At 36.8% G+C, this 20,934-nt stretch overlaps 1 protein-coding gene across 4 annotated transcripts in view; it reads right to left on the reverse strand.

The window, feature by feature from the left end:
• Positions 1–20,934, reverse strand: part of Aff2 (ALF transcription elongation factor 2) — a 578,922-nt gene that overhangs the window by 86,734 nt on the left and 471,254 nt on the right. For all 4 annotated transcript variants that reach the window (XM_042268758.2, XM_042268755.2, XM_042268756.2 and 1 more), the window contains exon 8: positions 15,083–15,120. In XM_042268758.2, the coding sequence (XP_042124692.1) occupies positions 15,083–15,120 (38 nt within the window). The remainder of the gene's footprint in view (positions 1–15,082; positions 15,121–20,934) is intronic.

Here is a 20,934-nt window from a genome sequence, read left to right on the forward strand (position 1 = left end):
GTAATGTATACTAGTAAAAAAGCCTTAGAGAACTTCTGCTCTCAACAGTATGTTGAAAAATTCCCCATGATTCAATTTTTTTCATGAGGGTGAATTACCAAAAGGGTGATTTAATACCTACCTACCAAATCAAAGAACTGGATACTTATAAGAATTAGGCTTAGCATGATTGTGTCTAAGTCCTTAGAACTTTTGAGCACCTAATATTTGTACAAATAGCATAATGAGAATGCTTTATCACATTGATAATTTTGTCTGAGCTACTTGATCATCAAAGGGATTAGAATATGCATCACATTGCTTCATCTTAAGGGTATTTGGCATCTTTTAATTCCTTGGAAAGAATTATCTCTACATGTGGTATCTCCATTAATTAAATTATGTTGATTAGCAAGAGAAGTTCTTTCCATAGACCCATCAAACATCAAAGACAAAAACACAAAATTTCAAATATAGCAATTTTGTTTTTATTACTCTTTGGTCATATTTTTCTTATTTGAAAGAACTATATGTATGTATGATTTTTTTTATAGAAGAAAATATATTTCATGGATCAGATTTCTGAGTGTTTCACATTATGTTTTCACTTGAAAGATAAATTCAGTTTGACATGAAGTTTCATTATGAAGAAACTGTTACATGTAGTGATACTGGTTATTGAAAATTGAAATGAAGTGGAGAGGAAGCTAACACCAATGTGTATTAGAGTTTTCTTTCTTCAAATGATGCAAAGAACTCAATATATCTAATCATCTCTGTTATATCTGCTGGGAACTGCGCTCAAGTGATGTTACATGAAGTAGCTTCTTGATTGCTTGCAACCCAATTATTAAGCCATATGCCATTTATATCAGTAGGTAAAAACCTTTGTGTGACTGCTAGATCTTGAGAATTGTTTTTTTTTCTTTCTCTCTTGCTTAAAGTAAATAATATTAATAATATAGAAGTAGGCATCAGCCACATCATATATGAACATACTTTCATAGGCTCTCAGTATCATAAGCAGAGAGGTTTTTAAACAGAAATTCAATAGGGATTTTTTTTTATCCTCTTATTTTAACCTTTGTGTGAGAAGCTCAAGGGCCAGATTCAATTGATGTTTCTATGAGTTCTGTTGTGTTTTCCTCTCTTATCCACAAAACTATGCCTTCTGGCTCCCTTGGCAGATGATTGTCCCAAGCCTGTAAAATGAATCATCTTTTGACTACCCATTCTTCAGCTGCTAGAGCTAATGTCACCCTAATATTATCAGAACCCCTACCCCCATGTGAAGCTTCTTTATCGCTTCTTGCCTCCCCTTGAAAGTGCTCAATATACTCTCTTTAGATAGTCTATGTTCATAGCTGGATTTTCAGAGGTAGAGTATGCTTCTTAATTTTGGTCTCTTGATGAGATGTGATACACAATGCCATCATGTTGACTCTGGGTTCCCTTTATAATAAAAACTCCAATATAAGCTGGGCTTTGTGGCACCAGCATTTAGGCAACTGAGTCTGGAAAAATTACAATTCTTATACAGGTTGGGCTATATAAAAATGCTGGTCTAAAAAACAAAAACAGCATAAAACAAATCCCAGTTGGTAGACAATGACTGATGGGTGAGCCATGCCTACATTAGAGTGAGGGCTTCATCACTACATCTGACCATCCATGCTATCCTCTCTTGGACTTTTACCATAACTTTCCCCTGTCATTTGCAATCATTTGGAGTAGTAGGTCATTATGCAAAAACAATTTTATGCTAAGTATTTGGAGTAAAAGTTACAGTGAGCCCTATCATTAAAATAAAATAATGTGTGCTGTGGGATGGTCTGTATGTCAAATTACTCTGATAAAACACTGATTGGCCAGTGGCTAGGCAGGAAGTATAGGCGGGACTAACAGAGAGGAGAAAAGAAAGAACAGGAAGGCGGGAGGAGTCACTGCCAGCCGCCACCATGACAAGCAGCATATGAAGATGCCGGTAAGCCATGATCCATGTGGCAAGATATAGATTTATGGAAATGGATTAATTTAAGCTATAAGAACAGTTAGCAAGAAGCCTGCCATGGCCATACAGTTTGTAAGCAATATAAGTTTCTATGTTTACTTGGTTGGGTCTGAGCGGCTGTGGGACTGGCGGGTGACAAAGGTTTGTCCTGACTGTGGACAAGGCAGGAAAACTCTAGCTACAAATGTGCATGATTAGAGCTACACTTTTGTTTGGAGAACTTATTGGTTTTGTACGTCAACAATCAAAGTAAATTTTCCTGATGTAACTAGTTTTTAACACACCCTGCTTGAAGGAATGCCAATGAATGAGCTGCCTGAACGAAAAGAAAGATTGGGAACCCAAACAGTTCTGGCTTGGATAATATGCTACTGACACCAGAAATGAGTTCACCCCCATACAAAGTTTTCTCTGGAGTTATGTTCCTCACCCAGAGGTAATTTTCCACTAAAATTGACTTTCATTATTGCAAACGTAAGGGCAATCCTTGAGGGAAGAAATCAGGCAATCCAAATCTAAAAATTGCTATATGAAGCAAAATTTACATTGTAGGAAGTTTATTTTCTAAAACATAGTCTTGCTTTTTAGTATCCTTTGTATATATCAGTGTTAAGTGTAAACATTTTACCCCTTCATTGACATATGACCAAAGCTTTGATTTGCTTACATATTCATGAAAAATGAAAGAAATCTTTAGTTGTATAATTCTACAGAGTTATTTCTTAAACTTATGTAACTAGAAACATCTACAACCTGGTGAGTCAAGTCTCAATTAATAGCAACTCCATTTGTACTGGTTACTTTGGAGTTATACAACTTCTGTGACTATCAGCCAAAGAAAAGCATTACCAAATGTCTCTTCACATTGTGATAGTAAACTATGACAGGAAGAAAATAGGAAAGAACAAATATCTCTCATGCTTCTCAACTCCCAGAAAGAAGGCATCAGTGTGTCTGTGTTGGCCTTTGCTATTTTGTGTTCAACCCTGTTCATTTCTAAGCATAAGGATGGCCTTTCAGACACAGGATATACCATGTGTCATCTATATCTTCATGATTTCTCTTTTGTTTCCTTACCGTGTATGATAAAAATTTGCCTTTGCTTTCTAGGGGATATCAAACAAAACTGAAACTGCCCATGTATAACTTCCATCCTCCAGAAAAAGAAAGTGGAGACAGAGCAATGAATCACATAAAAATTGTTACAAACATAATTAAAAGTACTTACTTGTATGACACTTGAAGTTTTGTGGAAGGAGAATATAGCAGTATAAATGAAAAATGTCTTCCATAGACACAGATACTTGAACTCTAAGTCCTAGTTGGTGTGGTACTGTTTGGGGAGCTTTTGGAATTTTTAGGACAGGAGCCTTGTTGGAGGAAGTACATCAGTGTTGGCAGGCTTTAAGAGTGTATACATTATGGTGATATTTTAATTGTACTGAAATGTGATTTTATTTGTATCTTAATAAATAAATAAAGTTGCCTGGGGATCAGATCTAATAGCAAGCCATATCAGAAACTGGGTGATGGTGGTACACGCCTTTAATCCCAGCTCTTGGGAGGCAGAGCCAGGCAGATCTCTGTGTGTTCAAGAATACAGCCAGCATGGAGACACATGCCTTTAATTTCAATACCAACCATAGAAGACCTGGAGGTCTGTATAGGCAGGAAGTGACAAGGAGGTCATGTGGTTGGGTTTACAACCAATGAGAAGGCAGAATAGAAAGTCTATAAAAAAGACAGATACACAGGAAGTAGGTTTCTTGCTGAAGAGGCAGGAGCAGCAGTGAAGGGTAAGGTTTTTAGTTCTGACCTCTTGGGCTTTCATCTCTGCATTGGCTCTGTATTTCTTATTTAATAAGATGGTTACATCTACAATACCTTGCGCCACTGTCATTGCTTCTCTTATGCAGTTGAGATGTGATCTCTTAGCTTCCTACTCCTGTTGCCATGTCTTTCCTATGGACATGTCTCCCTCTGGAACCTTAACACAATATATTCTTAAGTTTCTTTAGGCTGTGATATTTTTAAAACAGGTAGTTATTTAGGACCACTTATGTATGTTCAAAGGATTATTTTAACAATGCTGTTGCTCAGAATCAGTGCCCCTATAAAATTCCCTTTTTAGGTAGTCTTTCTTATGACAGGAGAGACTCAATCTTATTTTGAACTATGAACCACATTACTCACTTTGATCACACATTTCAACATCCATTGTTATGATTCACCATCTTGGGCTAGTTTCATGGTGTTGAAGCCACATTCTAAAATCTACCACCTATCATTAAAGACCAGCAGGAAATTAACAAACATAGTTTGATTGTACTTTCCATGGGGTTTCCTCAGCAAGATCTGTACCAGAACAACATCACTGCAGGGAGGGCATAGTTACTCTCTGTGCTGTCATTGCAGAGCAGCTCTAATTTGGGTGTTAATTGAAAACAGATACCATGCTATATTTATATCACTATATAAGCAAGTCTTTCTGCAGTGCTTAGGAGTGATAGTTCTTTTATTTTTTTTTAAATGTTCTCCTATACAAACTTGTTCTGGTCACATTAAATCCCTTTTTGAAAACTGGTAGGTTTTAAATGATATATAAGTATATTGTATGTAAAGTACATATACATATCCATATACCTAAAGCAAGTGCATTAACAAGTCTGATTTTCTTATTTACTACCCTTGCATCATTGTTTAAGTAACCCATGCTAATCAACTGCATGACTGGAACTCCGAATCACTGTGTAAGTAAGTTCAATTTTATCCTAATTCATGTTGGAAGTAATACATATCCCAAGGTAATATAGAAGAGATGTATAACACAAGTTTCTACATACAGATGCAATATTCACAGGTTCCCAGTAACTCATGGTGGAGTGTGTGATAATGCAAAAATGAAAACACTATGAATCAATTCCATGGCTGCCCTAAGTGTCATAGTACTTTCATGTAGGAGTATTGTCACATACATTATGAACCTGCTCAAAGATAAGCAAAGAAACTCACTTAAACTTTTTGGAATATTCCTCAAAGTATGTCGAATCTACTTCTACAAATATGGTACATAGTAGAAGCAAAAAGTATGTAAGACTTTGGTAAGGGTGACAACTCAGAACAAGATTTCAGGGGGGCTGGGGAATTGACTTATTTTCTGCATAAATGTAAGGACTAGAGTTTGAATCCCCTACATCAGCATGATAGCCTGGTAGGCATGGCATCTTGCCTATAATTCCAGTACTTGAGAGGTGGGGACAATGTCGCAGGAATCTTAAAGGGGCTTATTAATAAAAACAAACCCAGAGCCAGGTATTGGAGTGAATGCTGGAAGATCAGAGAAGTAGAACAAGCCACAGCCACCTCACCTTGCCAATTCCTCAGCTGATCCTGTTTTCTCAGACTGGAAGCCTCTGAGTCCTTATCCAGAATGAATCTTTGCTGAACTGCTTCTTGAAAGCCTGAAAGCTTAACCAGCCAAATGCTTCTAGTTTCTGGTCTTCACACCTTAAATACCTTTCTGCTTCTTGCCATCAGTTCCTGGGATTAAAAGCTCAATTCTTGGGATTAAAGGTGTGAGTCACCATGTCTGGCAATTTCCAGTGTGGCCTTGAACTCACAAAGATCCATGCCTCCAGAAGGCTAGAATTAAAGATGTGAGTGCCACCATTTTCTAGCCTCTGTATCTAGTGACTGTTCTGTTCTCTGACCCCAGATAAGTTTATTAGGGTGCACAATATTTTGGAGAACACAATACCACCACAGGACAAAGATCCCATGGCAAGCTGATGAGTTGAAAAGTCAAATCAGCAAGCTTTGAGCTCAAGTGAGAATCACTGCCTCAAATATAGAGAGTGATTAAGGAATATACATAATATCAACTTCTGGCTTCCACACGCCCCTGTACACATTTGCACATACTCTCACTCATACACATGTGAACTTACATACATGTACGTATGCATAGTACATACACATACAACACACACATACATACACACAAAAATAGCTGAAAATTTATTTTAGTCGCAGGTATCTTTTCCTTCCTCATCCTCAACAAAATTCTCTCAGATTTAAGTCACCATCCATGCAAACATATATGTAAACATTGAATTGTAATGATATGCAGTTTGCCACTGTTGTAAATTCTACAAATGAAAATGCTTTCCTGTGAAAGAGGTATTTATTTTTTCCCTCCAAATATTGACTTTATAAATAACTATTAGTTTAGGTCAGAATTTTTTTATATTTATTGGATTTTATTAAAGTAGACATAATGACTTACATTGCTAGAAGCCTTGCTCACATGGCTCCCACCACTACAGAAATTCAAATTTCCATACAAGAGCTTTCATTAGAAATGTACACAGGCTCAAGTCACCTCCAGTGGAAGTGGAGCAGTTGAGCTGTAGAGCAGTCTTGTTCTTCTACCTGAGCGATGCAGATCGACTCCTGAATACCTGGACCTGCCTGAGGGGGCTAACAACTGTAGGAGGGGCCACGAGAATGCACAGTTCACTCCTCTATCAGCAATGGGTAATGGATAAAGATGTGCTTTACCCATCTCTGCCATCTCAGGAATATTTTGTGAAGGTTAGGAGAAACTATACCTAAACTGTGTAATAAGATATGTGTGTATACATGCACACTTTTCTGCCTCAAATCTATCCCCAGTTTTCTCTAGTAAGGGCTCCTGATAATTAGATTTTATGTCCCGACCAGATAATCCAGGAGGATCTTGCTTTGAGATACATAACTCAATCAAATCTTCTAATCTACTTTTTCTAAATAGGATCATTGTCACAGGATCTGAGAATGAGAGCACATATTTTGCATTGGGCTTACTTTTCAGTCTTCACTCATATATATCCAGATAAATATCTGTGTATATAGTTATAGGTCAGAATTTTAAGAAAGCAAAAACTATTTATTTTCTATTTTAGTTTCTGGCTAAAATGAACCATGGCTGTAGTTCTCAGTCCTGCAAAGAGTAGTCAACTACATAAGAAGATATTACTGCAGGCTTTTGACTATGAACATACTTTGTGGTTGTTGTATTACTGATTTACTGTTTGGAGGCTTTTGCATAGCTATCATAGAGATAGACATCATTTCCATAAGAATAAAATAGCCCTACTATGCTTATTTTTCTTTTCTAAAGAAAATATACTCTGAAGAAAAAAAATATGTCTATGTAAAAATTGTTTTCAAAAGCTAAAACAACAGTGTTATATGTCATGACTAACATACCACATTTGAGCAATGTGGGATGAAATGTGTGGAAATAAAGAGATTAAATGCTCAAAAAAAAAATCAAGAATGCATGAAGCTACACAAGATCAGCTGGATGCTTGGAAAAATTCTATATGAGCTGAAATTTACCCAAAAGTCTTCAGAGAAGGATTAGACAGATAAAATCAGAATGGATGTCTATTTCTTTTGAAGCCATTTAAAAGAGTTACCGTATAACACCTCCTTAACTCTAACCTGTAACTTTGTAAAATAAATGAATCATTTCCAAATCTTCTTAGTTTTATCCACATTTCACTATTCTTCAGTTAAACATCCAAAGTGAGGTAAATATTTTTGGGTTCCAGTACCTTGTTACTTGCAACTACTCTTGTTTTCCCTTTCTTCTACCTCACAAATGGTATTTTCTGCCACTGTAAAAAAAAATGGCCTTTCTCATAAGCAGCCTCTGAGTACCAGACATTGCATACAGCACAGCACCTGCTTGCTTCTTTTAGTGCCCCTTGAAAGCGTTATTCTGCTCTCTTGGATGGCTTGTACTCCCACAGTTTATCAGGGGACTCCTGCTATGACACAGAGAGCTGCTTCCAAGCAGTTGGTCAACCCTTCATCTGTACACCCACAGGATGCTGCATGAACTTCAATCATAAATCCAACCTGTTTACATTTCAACGTAATGATTTGTGAATTTTTCCTACCAGACTGTGAGGATCGCCTGGGTCATGATCATGTCTGACTCATCCCTCTAGAAACTGAGATAGGCATATGATAGATACATAAATAACATTTGTTAGAATAACAAAGATATGCGACTTGCCTGAGTTTCTAACAGATCAGCTATGTGACTCTGGATTTTTGACAGTTTTCTCAAAGATTACTAAACAGGATCTTGAGAGATAGCTTTGTGGTTATGAATATTTGCTTCACAATCATGAGAAGTGGAATTCAGATCCCAGCACTCATGTAACAAGCCAAGCATCCTACATGTGTCTGTAACTAGAGCTCCATGGGAACCAATGTCCTCTTCTGTTGTCTGCTTGCATAGACACACACATATATGATCATGCAGGTACACACAAATAAATAAACATTTTAAAAGAAAAGATGCCAGAATGGCAATGTTAAAATATAATTCTTGGTGTAACTGATGCATACCCAAACTGGAACTGATTTATGTGAATAACAGTACACAGGATTATTGATTCCTGTCTGTGAAGAAAACACTAACAAGCATGGCAAGAAACTAGTATATGGATCAGGACCTATTATCACCAAGGAAAACCCTAAATAAACCCTTTAGCTGCACTTGCCTTTTGTTGACTTTAAACATCATTAATTCTGGGTACCATGCTGTTAGTGTCCTACTAGCATTACTGTAGGTAACACCTCTACAGTATGGGCTATGGTAATAACAATTGCCCAGGTTACTTTTCAAACACTTGAAGACCACTCTTGCTGAAAGCACTGATTCTTCATTTGGTGCTCCAGATGTTCAATAGTGACTAAAATAGACTGAAAAAACTTAACATCTCAGTCATTACATCATATCTCATTTGCTACCTTAACTTTTTTTTTTTTTGGATCAGATGCTGTCTGCCTGACTCTACACATAATCACATTAAATAAATTTGTTCAAAATTTCCCTAATCTCTTACCTTTCCTTTCAAGGTTAAAGATATCAAAATAATATTAACTAAGATATTTTTAAATTTTCCAAGGGTAAAAATGATAATTAGATTGACAACCATTCTGTATATTTGTGATATGCTTGTATGCAAGAGCATTCAAAATGAATATCTGAAAACTTACATAAAGAATCATTGTAGAGTATCAGCCCAACATACTTATAGCCACACTTACCTTCAACTGAATAGAGCTCTTTAAACATATAATTATTTGTGTTCTTATTCTCCAATTCTAAAATGTAAAATATAGAAATGATGTATGGGGGATATACTCCTGTGTGTGCACTCAAAGCAAATGGACCTCTTTAAAACTATAATTTACATGGGTTATTGTTCTCCAATTCTCAAATGTAAAATTTAGAAATGATGGATGAGGATATGTGTGTGTGTGTAAAAACAGTTGATCGAGATATATATATATATATATATATATATATATATATATATATATATATCGGACTATTGGGGTCCAGCCCCTCGATAGCCCTCTCCCAGGGTCTGTGAAAGAATCTACAACCAGATGAAAATCTAATCTTAGACAATACCAAATGAATCTATATGTACAATACTCTGTAGTCCATTCACTTTATTTTTCTGAGTCAGTTCTCTGTCTATATAGCTTCTATTTTGCTCTTTTACTTAGCTCTTTTCTTGCCTGATTTCTCTCTACATTTCTATGCTGTTCCCTGTAAGTGCTATCTTAATTCCTTCATCTTAGTTCTGCCCCATCTTGGTCTTTCTCATCTCGTTCTTACCCACCTAGTTCTTCCCCACCTGGCTCTTCCTTATCTTCCATCTCATCCTTCTAGTTCTCTCTTCTAGTCCTCCAATCTAGTTCTCCTCCAATCTAGTTCTCTTCCAATCTAGTTCTCTCAAGTCTCTGAGGTTTACAACTATATACCCATGTAATAGCAATGCTCTGGCTAAGGCAAGGTCACCAGGCTTGAATTCCCTCAAGGTTAAAAGGAGGGGCAATATGATCCACACAAAAGAGCAGTAACTGTCTGCTATCATTTGTAACCCAAAATGGAAGTGACTAATGAGATGAATCGATTGAGGGCAAAATTTGGCTAATATCTAAACAAAGGGGGGTTTATGAATTCAAACTATATTCTTAGAAGTGGTTAGTTGAAATGTTAAGAACCTATAGAACCTATAAGTCATGGTTGAAAATGAAGCTGTCTTCTTTTATCCTTTGGCACCCTTATCTGTCCAAGCTATCTCACCTCGTGCCATTTTCTGGTAGGGTGGGGGAGTGCACTTGGTGGCTAGGCAACTTGGCTAGGCAACTTCTGTCATAGCTAGATGCACCTGATAATTGTTAAAAGAGATCTAAAACTAGATTTAAGATTTAGAAAGGGAGAAAGTTAAGCTTAATAAGCACATCTGCTGGGCCTTCTCAAACAGATAGTTTGGATGCTCAAGTCTGTTATAAAGATTCTGTGAGGTATCTCAGATAAGATACTTTCATCCATCCAAAGATGGTCCTGGCCAGATGCTGTTAATGAAGATAATCACAGAAATGCCTGAAATTAGGGATTTTGACTATATTTGTTGTTATCACAGTTGGAAAAAGTTATATAAATACTTTAATTGTATAGGGAAAATTGTACCCAATGAATGATGGAAAAGCTACAATAACACATGAGAAATTCATAGCAGGAAATGGCAAATATTCACAAGCTAATATCACCAAGACTCCTTGAGCCTTAGATTTTATCCTCTGGAAGAGTTCTTAACTCCTCCAAGTATAGCTTTGTCATAATCAGCTGAATTCCTACTTCATATATTTTTTGCGGCCTGCAGCATATATATAATGGTTGTAGCATATGTGCATGCTAAGCTTCTGTTTTTATTAAGATATTAAGGATCATATAAATAACCTTGCTGAGATTTGGAGCAAGGAAGGACAAGTTCGATTTCATATGTTAAGCTAATGTCAGCCTCAGGACTTGAACCCTGGCATATTAATACTTTGGTAGTGTCTAAATGACTAAAATACTGATTGATGGTTCATGTTTATCACAAGATAAGAGCTCTTCAGTGTTATTTGACTCTACCAAGCTAATTTCTTTCACTTCAGTTTTCACTGCCTACACACCACCAGACAGCCAGAACTTCTTCTACCCCTGCCACACCTTAGGCCAGTATCTCAAACCAGTATTATTTAAACTCTTAATGCAAATGTTTCTACTTCCTCCTTTCCACCCCAGACACTAACAGTGCTAGCTCTCCTGAGAACTTCTTCTTTGCTTTATTATTTCCTTATAACAGAGCCATCTATTGCTCTCTCTCCTTCTTCGATTTAGTTCTTCCCAAAAGGATTTTTATCATTGCTACAGGATGTTCTACTCCTCAAGGGTAGGAGTTATGTCAGATTTACTATTAGATCTCTCAGCATCCACCACACTTCCTGAAACTCTGTAGGACTTAAAGAAATAGCACTATATTGCACAAATTAATGGACAATATGCAAACAATGGTCAGGAAATCTTTCTGGCCATTTACCATTTTTCAGTAAGGAAACCACCATATCTACAAGATGCATCAGTTCTTAAATAAAACTGTAATTTCATCATCCCCATTGATTCTGACTCTGATTTGCAAAAGACAACCACCATATTCTGCAATGTGGTTGAAGTATAAAAGCAGGAGAGAATTTTATTCTTTTTCTCTCTTTTTCTCTCTCAACAGATGTCAACCTCAGTTAGATTCAAGTCAACTTATTAGTGTGTGGATTTTAGCCAAAAACAATTCACATTTTCAGGAGTATACTATCACATATTTCTTAATAACAGAAATGTAGATTTTCTTTTTTTTTTCAAAAATGTATGTGGTAAGTCACATATAGTAGGAGAAATATGTACATCTCCCAGGCCTTGTTATTTCAATGACAGTCTTAGGGATGATTGCTACAGCACTGTAATATACAAGTGAAATTCTCTTCCTCTAACACATTACAGAGCTCTAGTTTTACTATCCAAAGCTTTGTTGCCACTGTGGTTCCATTATATAGATAAATAAACTAGGCATCTCTTGCCCTGATTGTTGATCTTGGGAACAGTCACTTTGAGTCTTACCCTAGAGGTAATATTTAATGGTCAAAATAAGGTCATTGGTATATATGGAGATATTATGTGTTTACATTCCTTAGACATGTATATTTTTCCTTTTATATGGAATATAAATGGAATATCTACTATTATGTACCATAGTGATGAAAGGAGATTACACCCAGGAAGGTATTGAAAATAATTTGAATGAGTAGCTGAGAAGTGTATAGGAGGTGAGCTTTTAAAGAAGAAATTAAGCAAAGTTAGTGGACCTAGTAAATAATTTATTAGCACCCTAACAATCATTTATGTAGCCTTAGCTAGACCTAAAGGTAACATAATTTCATAAAACCCATATATCTTTAAACTGTAAAATGTAGGTAAATGTTCATTGTTTTTTGAAATATCATTGCCCTATAGATCATCTACTCATTGGATGCTAAAAGACAGTGAATGAAGAGTGAGTGAATTTGTTTGTAATAAGAACTAGGTGATATATCAGTCACAGGAAATCCTGAGCATCCAGTAATGGCTCAGTAAATGTCTACTCCCTGTTTTAACATCCCCCGAAGTAAAAGGCTTGAGAGTTTAATCTGTAGTGTCATGAAAACTTGTTCTGTCTTTTCCTACCTGGCCAATTAGATAAAGAAATAGTGAACTTTTACTATGTAAAGTTACATGGTATGCATGTGTGGCTCTATGTAGTATGGTCTTTGTTGTAACTATTAAACTCTGCCACTGCATCATAAAAACTACTACAAATAATATGCAAATGAAGAAATGAATCTATATTCTAATTATAATTTCATGTGTAGATACTGACATTGGAAATTAATGTTAATTTTCACATGTCATGAAATATTCTTATTGTATTTTGAATTTTTCTAAACATCTACTGAATTATACACAAAAGTACTATACAAAAATCTCATCAAATGGTCACCTTCATAACTCTGTGTTTATACTTCATTTGTAACTGATGTCAGTAGACCTCAACTTTCCATTAAGCATGCATATAAACTTTCTAAGTCTTGTTCCAAAAATGTAACCAAATGCTCATTCTAGCTAGAGACCAAAAGACAAGTATTAAGAGGAAAAGCAGCTGGAAGGAAGGAGAGCAATGTGGGAAAATTTTATACATGCCTTAAATAAGAGTGGATATGGATAGTTACAGCACACCAGTTCCTATGACCTAATGGTGGCAACCTACCAGACCAGTGCTAACAGGTTTGTTAAGCCTCCAGGTAAGCTTCCCAGAAATACCATTTTCTTAGTCATGTACAATCTACTCATCCATTCAGAAAATTTAGCTCATTTTGTTTTTACTCTATTCAAGGTTCCAATGCACGGTGTATAACCATAATTCATTGACAGACATCTGCTGTGGAATAATCCTCTTATACACTGTAAAGATTTGTCACTTGAATTGGTTTAATAAAACACTGGCCAGTATCCAGGCAAGAAGTATAGGTGGGGTGACAAAACTAAGGATGATAGGAAGGAGAAGGGCAGAGTCAGGTCAGGGGTGGCCAGCCAGATGCACAGGGAGCAGGAGATGACCATGCCATGCTAATAAAGGTTCCTCCACATGGTAAAGCATAAATATAAATATGGGTTAACTTAAAATGTAAGAGCTAATTAGCCTGAGTATTTGTAAGTAATATTAAGCCTCTGTGTCAGTTATTTGGGAGCAGGCAGTAGAGACAGGAAACGTCCATCTACAGGCATCAGAAATAACAAGAGGACCACTGTATATCAAGCTTTTAAAAACCTTTTGTTGTTCTTCTGCCAGACAGTGTAAATAAATAATGCTGTCGAGTTTCTGCCCTGGAACTGCACTTAGGAAGGTGTCCTTCTTGAAGTGTCCATATAGCTGTAGCTGCCAGCTGTATTTGATATCATGATTCCAAGTACAACAAGTTACCCTTAAGTAACACTGAGTTATTTAACTAGAAGACATTTCCAAATACTTAGCACTTTAACTTATCTTTAATACTGAGTATATTTTAATGTAGTTAAAAGTAGGAAGATTCACAACTTTGACCCTTTCATGTTTTCTATCTTCTTTCAAACACAGTTTAAAGAGCCAAATATTAGATATTTGTGGTGTGAGATATCTGCATTGTGAATTAATAAGAATTCACAAAATGTATAATTACAAGAAGGGCCAAACTGGGCTGGAGCGATGGCTCACAGGTTAAGAGCACTGGCTGTTGTTCCCAAGGATCTGAGTTCAATTCACTGCAACTACATGGTGTCTCACAACCATCTATAATGAGATCTGGTGCCCTCTTCTGGCCTTCAGTGACACATGCAGGCAGGACACTGTATATCTAATAAAGAAAATATCTTAGGGAAAAAAAGGGTGGACCTATAATAAACTAGTAACTAGAGCAAGTCCTTCTTTGGCCATGTTGCTGATAAAAAAATGGTATGCATCATAACATTGTAACCAGATGTCACAAATCCAAATGACCAGATAGCCATTCCTTTTAATATAAAAATCTCCCTTCTAGAAAAGACAGGATGCCTATCATGTACTATATTTAAAATAACACTGTGTGGCTTGTTTACAATTTGTGTGTCTTACAAAATGACTTAGTAACTGGTCTTTGTTAGCACCACCTCCCATTCAGTTAAAGGTATTTTTATGAGCTTTTCATTAACAGAATACTGAAGCCTTGGTGCCAAGGTGCAAACCTCCCCATGTGGCAGGAGATCACTTGGCACATGTTCAGGCATTTATGTCTCTGTCATAGATTCAGGGTTTGCAATTAAAAATGTAATCATTTTAGCATGAGAAAAAACCCAAAGGCTTGAAGTAGTAAGCATTAATATAATAATAGTATTTGGCAGCTATTCATGATGGCAAATATTAATTTATGTAAACTGTGTAAACTTGGGGCATTTCCTCATCAGGGACACATGGAAAAAATATAAGCTGATCCTTGTTCATTGGAGGATGTTTTTCCGCTGTGTTTGTTTTTGTCTTTAAACTGTCATGAATAGAGATTAATGCAAAATACACATCTTTTATGACCTTAGTTTCCCCCATGCACAGAGTTCATTAAAATTAACATCTTAAACTAGCAAAAATAACTTACTTCACAGGATTATTCTTAGGTTTTGCCTTTTCAACAGCCTGTAAACAGAGAGAAAAATGCAATTAGACAATGTTAACAGGCATAATCTTTGCAACTAGTAATCAAAACACTAAGCAGTAAAAAGTTAGTGAATGCTTTTTAAAAAACATTAGGAGTGAACTGAAACAAGCTCCCATGAATAAGCAGTGACATAGAAAACAATCTTCTTCCCCAGAGAATGCATTTACTTTTCCAAGTGCTCAAACACCGATAGGCATTGTCAGAGCACCTGGCAAAGTTCAACAGGAGCCGTGAAAGCAGGCTCCTGGGTGCACAAGCAGATCCTCTCTTCTCTAACTTTTACTCCAATTTTACCCAATATAGGCCTGATCAGATTGAAATGACAGCACCGAGAGGGGGCTGCAAAGCATGATGACTATGTGGCAGAGGAGCATTAACCTTAACTTTCTTCCCAGCACCTAACCACACCTGCATCATGAGGGAAAGGACAAAAAATGCTCATTTCCAAAATTGCTTTTAGTAGCAGACAGTACAAAAGGGCAAGGAATGCCCAAATACTGATAACAATTTCTTCCCCTGTAACCTTTACAAAAATACACACCAAATCTCAAAATGAGGAAATTTCTGGGCCTCATGGCCTGAGTAACCTTAGACATGGAGACTGGTTCCAATTTATTGCTGAACCCATTGATCTGTGTACAGTCCATTTATCATTCATGAAAAGAGCTAGTGATGTTCACAGTATATTAGAAGAAACAACTCAAATCATCTGTCAACAGTCCTCTTCTATCTGTTTCCCTCTCTGTGGGGATTTCATCTCCTTTGATTGTTCTGGAATTAAAATGTTGCTAAGCAACAGAGCTGGAGGCACTGATGGCAGAATGGCCACAGTCTATCAAACTGTTTAAGTACCTGGAGGGCTTGAATGATAATTTTTCTTTCCATATATCTGTAGCATAGCTATGTAATGAGAACTTGCACTCTACTAGATTTTCTCAGGTTATCAGAATAACATTTAACATGGAGAGCAATGAAGCAGCAGTTTGGCCACCTACAGACTTCTTCAGACACTTTTAAACAATATCCATTAGGGGACCTTGTTTGTGAATCTTGAAGTGGGTAGAGTCTAAGGGAGAAGAGCAGTGCTGTAAATTAGAATAATGAGACAATCATTTTCAACAGTGCCACTCTCACACTGTACTTGACATTGTAGCTAATCATCAGTGAGATTCAATATGTTCAACTCTGTTATGCCAAATTCATGCATTTGATAGCCATATATAGTTCCCAACTTTCAAACATTAGTGTTGGAAATCTAAGCTCTTCTTATGTATTAAGTCTCAGGATCTGTCACTAGATAAACATCTGTTAATGTTGCGCACTTACTTTGCCTTGATAGGGAAAATTCATTTTCTCACCACCTGTGCCTTAATTTGAATTTTGACAAGTTCTGGAATAAGAAGACAGTTAGGAAATGGGGCAACAGGTAAAAATGAGAAAACAGCAGCTATGTGTCTGGCTTCTCCAAATCATCTCTTATGTATATCTAGGACATGTGAGACCATTCCTACACAACCCATGTAGATCAAATGTGTTAACACTGTTCACCATCAATTCTTCCAGGTCAGATAGACAAAGGAAGAGAAAGAGGCTGGTAAGAAGTACAATGCAGACCTTTGATATTTCCTATGAGTCTAACACTTTGTCTGCATAGGCATGAGCACTCCCCTCTGCCCTAAATTCCCTTCTCTTCCCTTCCCTTCCCTTCCCTTCCCTTCCCTTCCCTTCCCTTCCCTTCCCTTCCCTTCCCTTCCCTTCCCTTCCCTTCCCTTCCCTCCCCTCCCCTCCCCTCCCCTCCCCTCTCTTCCCTTCCTTCCTCTTCCCTTCCCTTCTTCCCTTTCCTTCTTCCCTCCCTCCCTCCCTTCTTCTCCCCTCCCCTTGCTGTCCCTTTCCTTTATGCCTTCTCTCTCCCTCCCCCTCTCTCTCTTGCCCTTACTTTTTTCCCTTCTTTTTCTCTCACTCTCTGTCATACCTCCCTCCCCCTCCCTCCTCCTGCTGTCTCCAGTTTTCTCCACTCAAGTCTGTCTGCTTGGGAATAAGGTATGGTAGTCAGCTAAAATGCATCATTGTGGAAATCATATTAATTCATTTTTTACAATTAAAATGCAAGCAAGTCTGTTCTAGAAGCTGTAAGTTATCATCATGTAGTAGGCCCTGTTCTAGTAGTTTCTCTTGCTTGATGTGATAAAGTGAGCATGGCACTGGCAGAAGATGTAGAAGGGAGAAATCACACTGACATTGCTAAACCCAACTTTGATTCAGAGACATAATTATATCCAGTTATTTTTCTCTGATCAGAAGCCTTATCCTGTTACAGGCCAGGTTCTTTGAAACATATCCCATTGTATATAGCTATTATAAGAATATAACTTCATTCAAACTATTTTTCCTAGATTGCTTGGCTATCAGTTGGAAATGTCTATGCTTAGAGGTTCTGTTTTCCTTTAAAAATGAACTCACAGTCATTGCAATATCTCACAGTTATAGCCAAATATACTCATGTCATCCTGTGTGATCATCTTGGGGGAATTTCTGAACTAAATGGTGACAGGGAACCTAAGTCAGATGAGACATGGCTTGCAATTTATATTCTCTACATTTGCTGTAATTTGACTTTGTTATAAGCATGCTGTGGGGGATTGTAATACTAAGGAGTTGTGGAAGAAAAATTTAAGCAGATTTTTGGGATGCAAATTATACATGTCTTTAAGGCATAAAAGAATTACTCTACAAAATTTACAAGGAGAAAATTTCCTCCTTTGAAATAACCAAATATAAGAAGACAATCTCACATTCCAGATACATGTGGCAGGATGGGAGACATGATGCAAAATTTAAATTAAAAGGAAATGACACAGTATAAATTCACCAAGCATTAATAAAGTTACAGCTAAATTTAAGTTTAAAAACATGCATTAAGCTAATTTAAATTGATTGGAAAAATGAATAGATAACAGTTAAGAGTTACGTTGCTTTAATTTATAAATGTCTGTATGCCTTTAAAAACCTATATTCTCCTATTTTGCATCATATTTTTGTAACATGACATATATCTCACTAAGGAGGACATTCTCATGTAAGGAAGAATAATGAAAGAAAAATTTTAAGGATTATGTTCTAGTATGACATGATGAGAGTTATTATGCTGTACAAAAGTGCCCCAATCTTTTGACATTGTCATGTACAAACTTGTTAGGCTTCTTTCATAGCCACCTTGGAGTACATGCAGCCTGTGGGCCACAGGTTGGCCCTACCTGTTAGTAGAAGAGCAGGGTACTGAAAATGTTAATAAGCTGGATTGTGGTTCTGGTTTTGCTACTTATGGTACTAGCAAGAGAAAAAAAAACCAGTATGCCCCAGTTTGCTTATTTTGAAAATGAAGACAATCATTCTTGCCCTTTCTATGTCAGTGGGCATTGTTAACATTCCACATTGATGGCTGTGCTCAGAACTTCAATATGCTAAGCAAATGCCATGCATATTATTTGTGAGTGTTTTATACAAATGTGTTGGTGTATTGAGTTTAATGGTAAGCATTTGTTTGTGGATTTACCAAGTAGTGGTCAGGTCTCAGTATCAAACATATGCAGTTACTGCAATAATGATAGGAAATACCATTATGCTGCTTTCTCTGTATCAAGAATAGCTCTGAGCTGAAAATAACACCACTGTCTGGAGAGCAGTATTAACAGAAGACTCTGAGGTACTGAGGAGACATAATGAAACAAGTGAGGGCCTTCTACAATTTCATAGGTATGAATCCTCTATGATTCTTGGAGCTTAATGGTAGAACACTCTGAGAACTGGAGGTAGAAGTATGGGTCACAAGCATGTTACCATTCAAATCTCTCTCTTCTTCCCTTTTCCTTCCTTTCTGAACCTTCTCTCACTGAGTAAAGCTTAGGATGATTAACAGATCTTTCTTGTTCTTTGAGATATACTTTTGATGCACAGCCCAGTCTAGCATCAGACAAGTGATCTCCCTGCTTCTGCCATCCAAATGCTGCAATTACAGGTGTGTGCTGCCATACCTAGATGGCTGAACCCTCATTTTCAGGTTATCAATCCTTTAGAAACCCCTCCTGCAACTTACACTTTAAGGATGCTCTTCATTTTCTCACTAACATTCTATGACAAACATATTGAAAAAGAACTATATTCCAGGGGGGGAGGGCACTTCTCTTATTCTAAGGAGTGTTTATGAGCTGAGTCATATCTCATTATCATCTTTGTACTATCCAAAGTATCCTGCTAAGCAACAAATTCATTTCCTCAGGATGGATGATGTGGATAGGCTCATAGCTGCTTTTCATTAACTCTTCCTTCTTAAAACTAAGAACTCAGTCTTTGTTTTATATAGAGAATATATGTATTGCACTGAAGCTAAAATGGCTCATGGACAAGCATATGATGTAGAGTTCTCACCACAGAAAGGAAGAAATGAAGGACAGTAAGTGGCTACCTACAGAACTCCGTCTACTAGGGCATATATAACATTTTGAGAAGGAAATTGCTACATATAAGCAACTTAGAAAATATATTAGTCATCTTCTCTGTAATGCTTATAACTTTCCCAAAATTCTTTTCGGTAATTTTGACCCTCTGATTATGATGAATTACTGTCCTTGTCCATTAAACCATAGAAAATTTAGAGAATTGGGGTGGGGGACTTTGTAGAAGGAAATCCTGAATAGTTACATCCAGGCTCACACATTACTCATCTATGATTTATAGAAAACAAATGTAATGCTATATATTTCCTTTATGTTGAGGTTGTCAAAGTGAGCACTAAGATGGCCTGGAGATATTGTACCAGTCAACTCATTTTGCAAGGATGTGTGTTCAGGTACTGCTTGTTTTCTGTAATAAATAACAACACTGTCAGTCAAACCTAAAATATTATTTTATAGTATTTCTGTGAATAACTTTTACTTTCCCACTTATGTGCTTTTCTCTGTCATTCTCCAAGCATGTGTGCCTAAGCTGAATCTTTACACTTCTTGGTAAAAAAGAGAAAATTCAATCATTCAGATAATTTCAAATAACTGCACATTAGACAGTGAAGCACTAAGACAGAGAATCAATTATATTGATTTGTATTCTTTATTGCCACACATTTCTCTTTTATATTTAACTATTCACATAGTTGTGCTACATGGCATAGATATGTCCCTATCCAAGTGACATGCTTTGGTAAATTTCAATGATTACCTTAGTTCAAGAAACAACTTCTCTATTGACAAATGAACTTATCAGCAAGGTCTTCAAGTAGCTTCAAATCAATACCTACAGAACTAGCTAAATCAACTAAAAAGATATGTACTGAGAGCAGTTATCCAAATATAAAAATGATTTTTCTTCAAAACAGGGTTTCCCTGTGTTGCCTTGCCTATCCTGGAACTCACACTGTAGGCCAGGCTGGCCTGGAGATCATAGAGATCCACTTGCCTCTGCCTACCAAGTGCTGGGAATAAAGGCGTGTGCCACCGGAGCCTAGTGTAAAAAATGAATTACTTAATTACAATACTTACATATGTTTCACTTGCTTGAGTAAAATAAAAAGGGGCATTGTATCCTGGAGACTGGGGTTTCAACTAGCATAAAGTATATACACAGCCAGGAGGAAAGAGTAAAACAATTGTCACTCAACTTGTATAAAACCTATATTCCTGGCTATATTTCTGATTTTACATCCAAGGACTAGGAAGATGCCACTTATCATTGTACTTTTAGTGGTACCTGGAATAGTACACAGATGTTGTACTATACATATAAGAGGCAGGGATAGAATT

Source organism: Peromyscus maniculatus, chromosome X (assembly GCF_049852395.1).
Source record: "Peromyscus maniculatus bairdii isolate BWxNUB_F1_BW_parent chromosome X, HU_Pman_BW_mat_3.1, whole genome shotgun sequence".
NCBI classification, from domain to species: domain Eukaryota; kingdom Metazoa; phylum Chordata; class Mammalia; order Rodentia; family Cricetidae; genus Peromyscus; species Peromyscus maniculatus.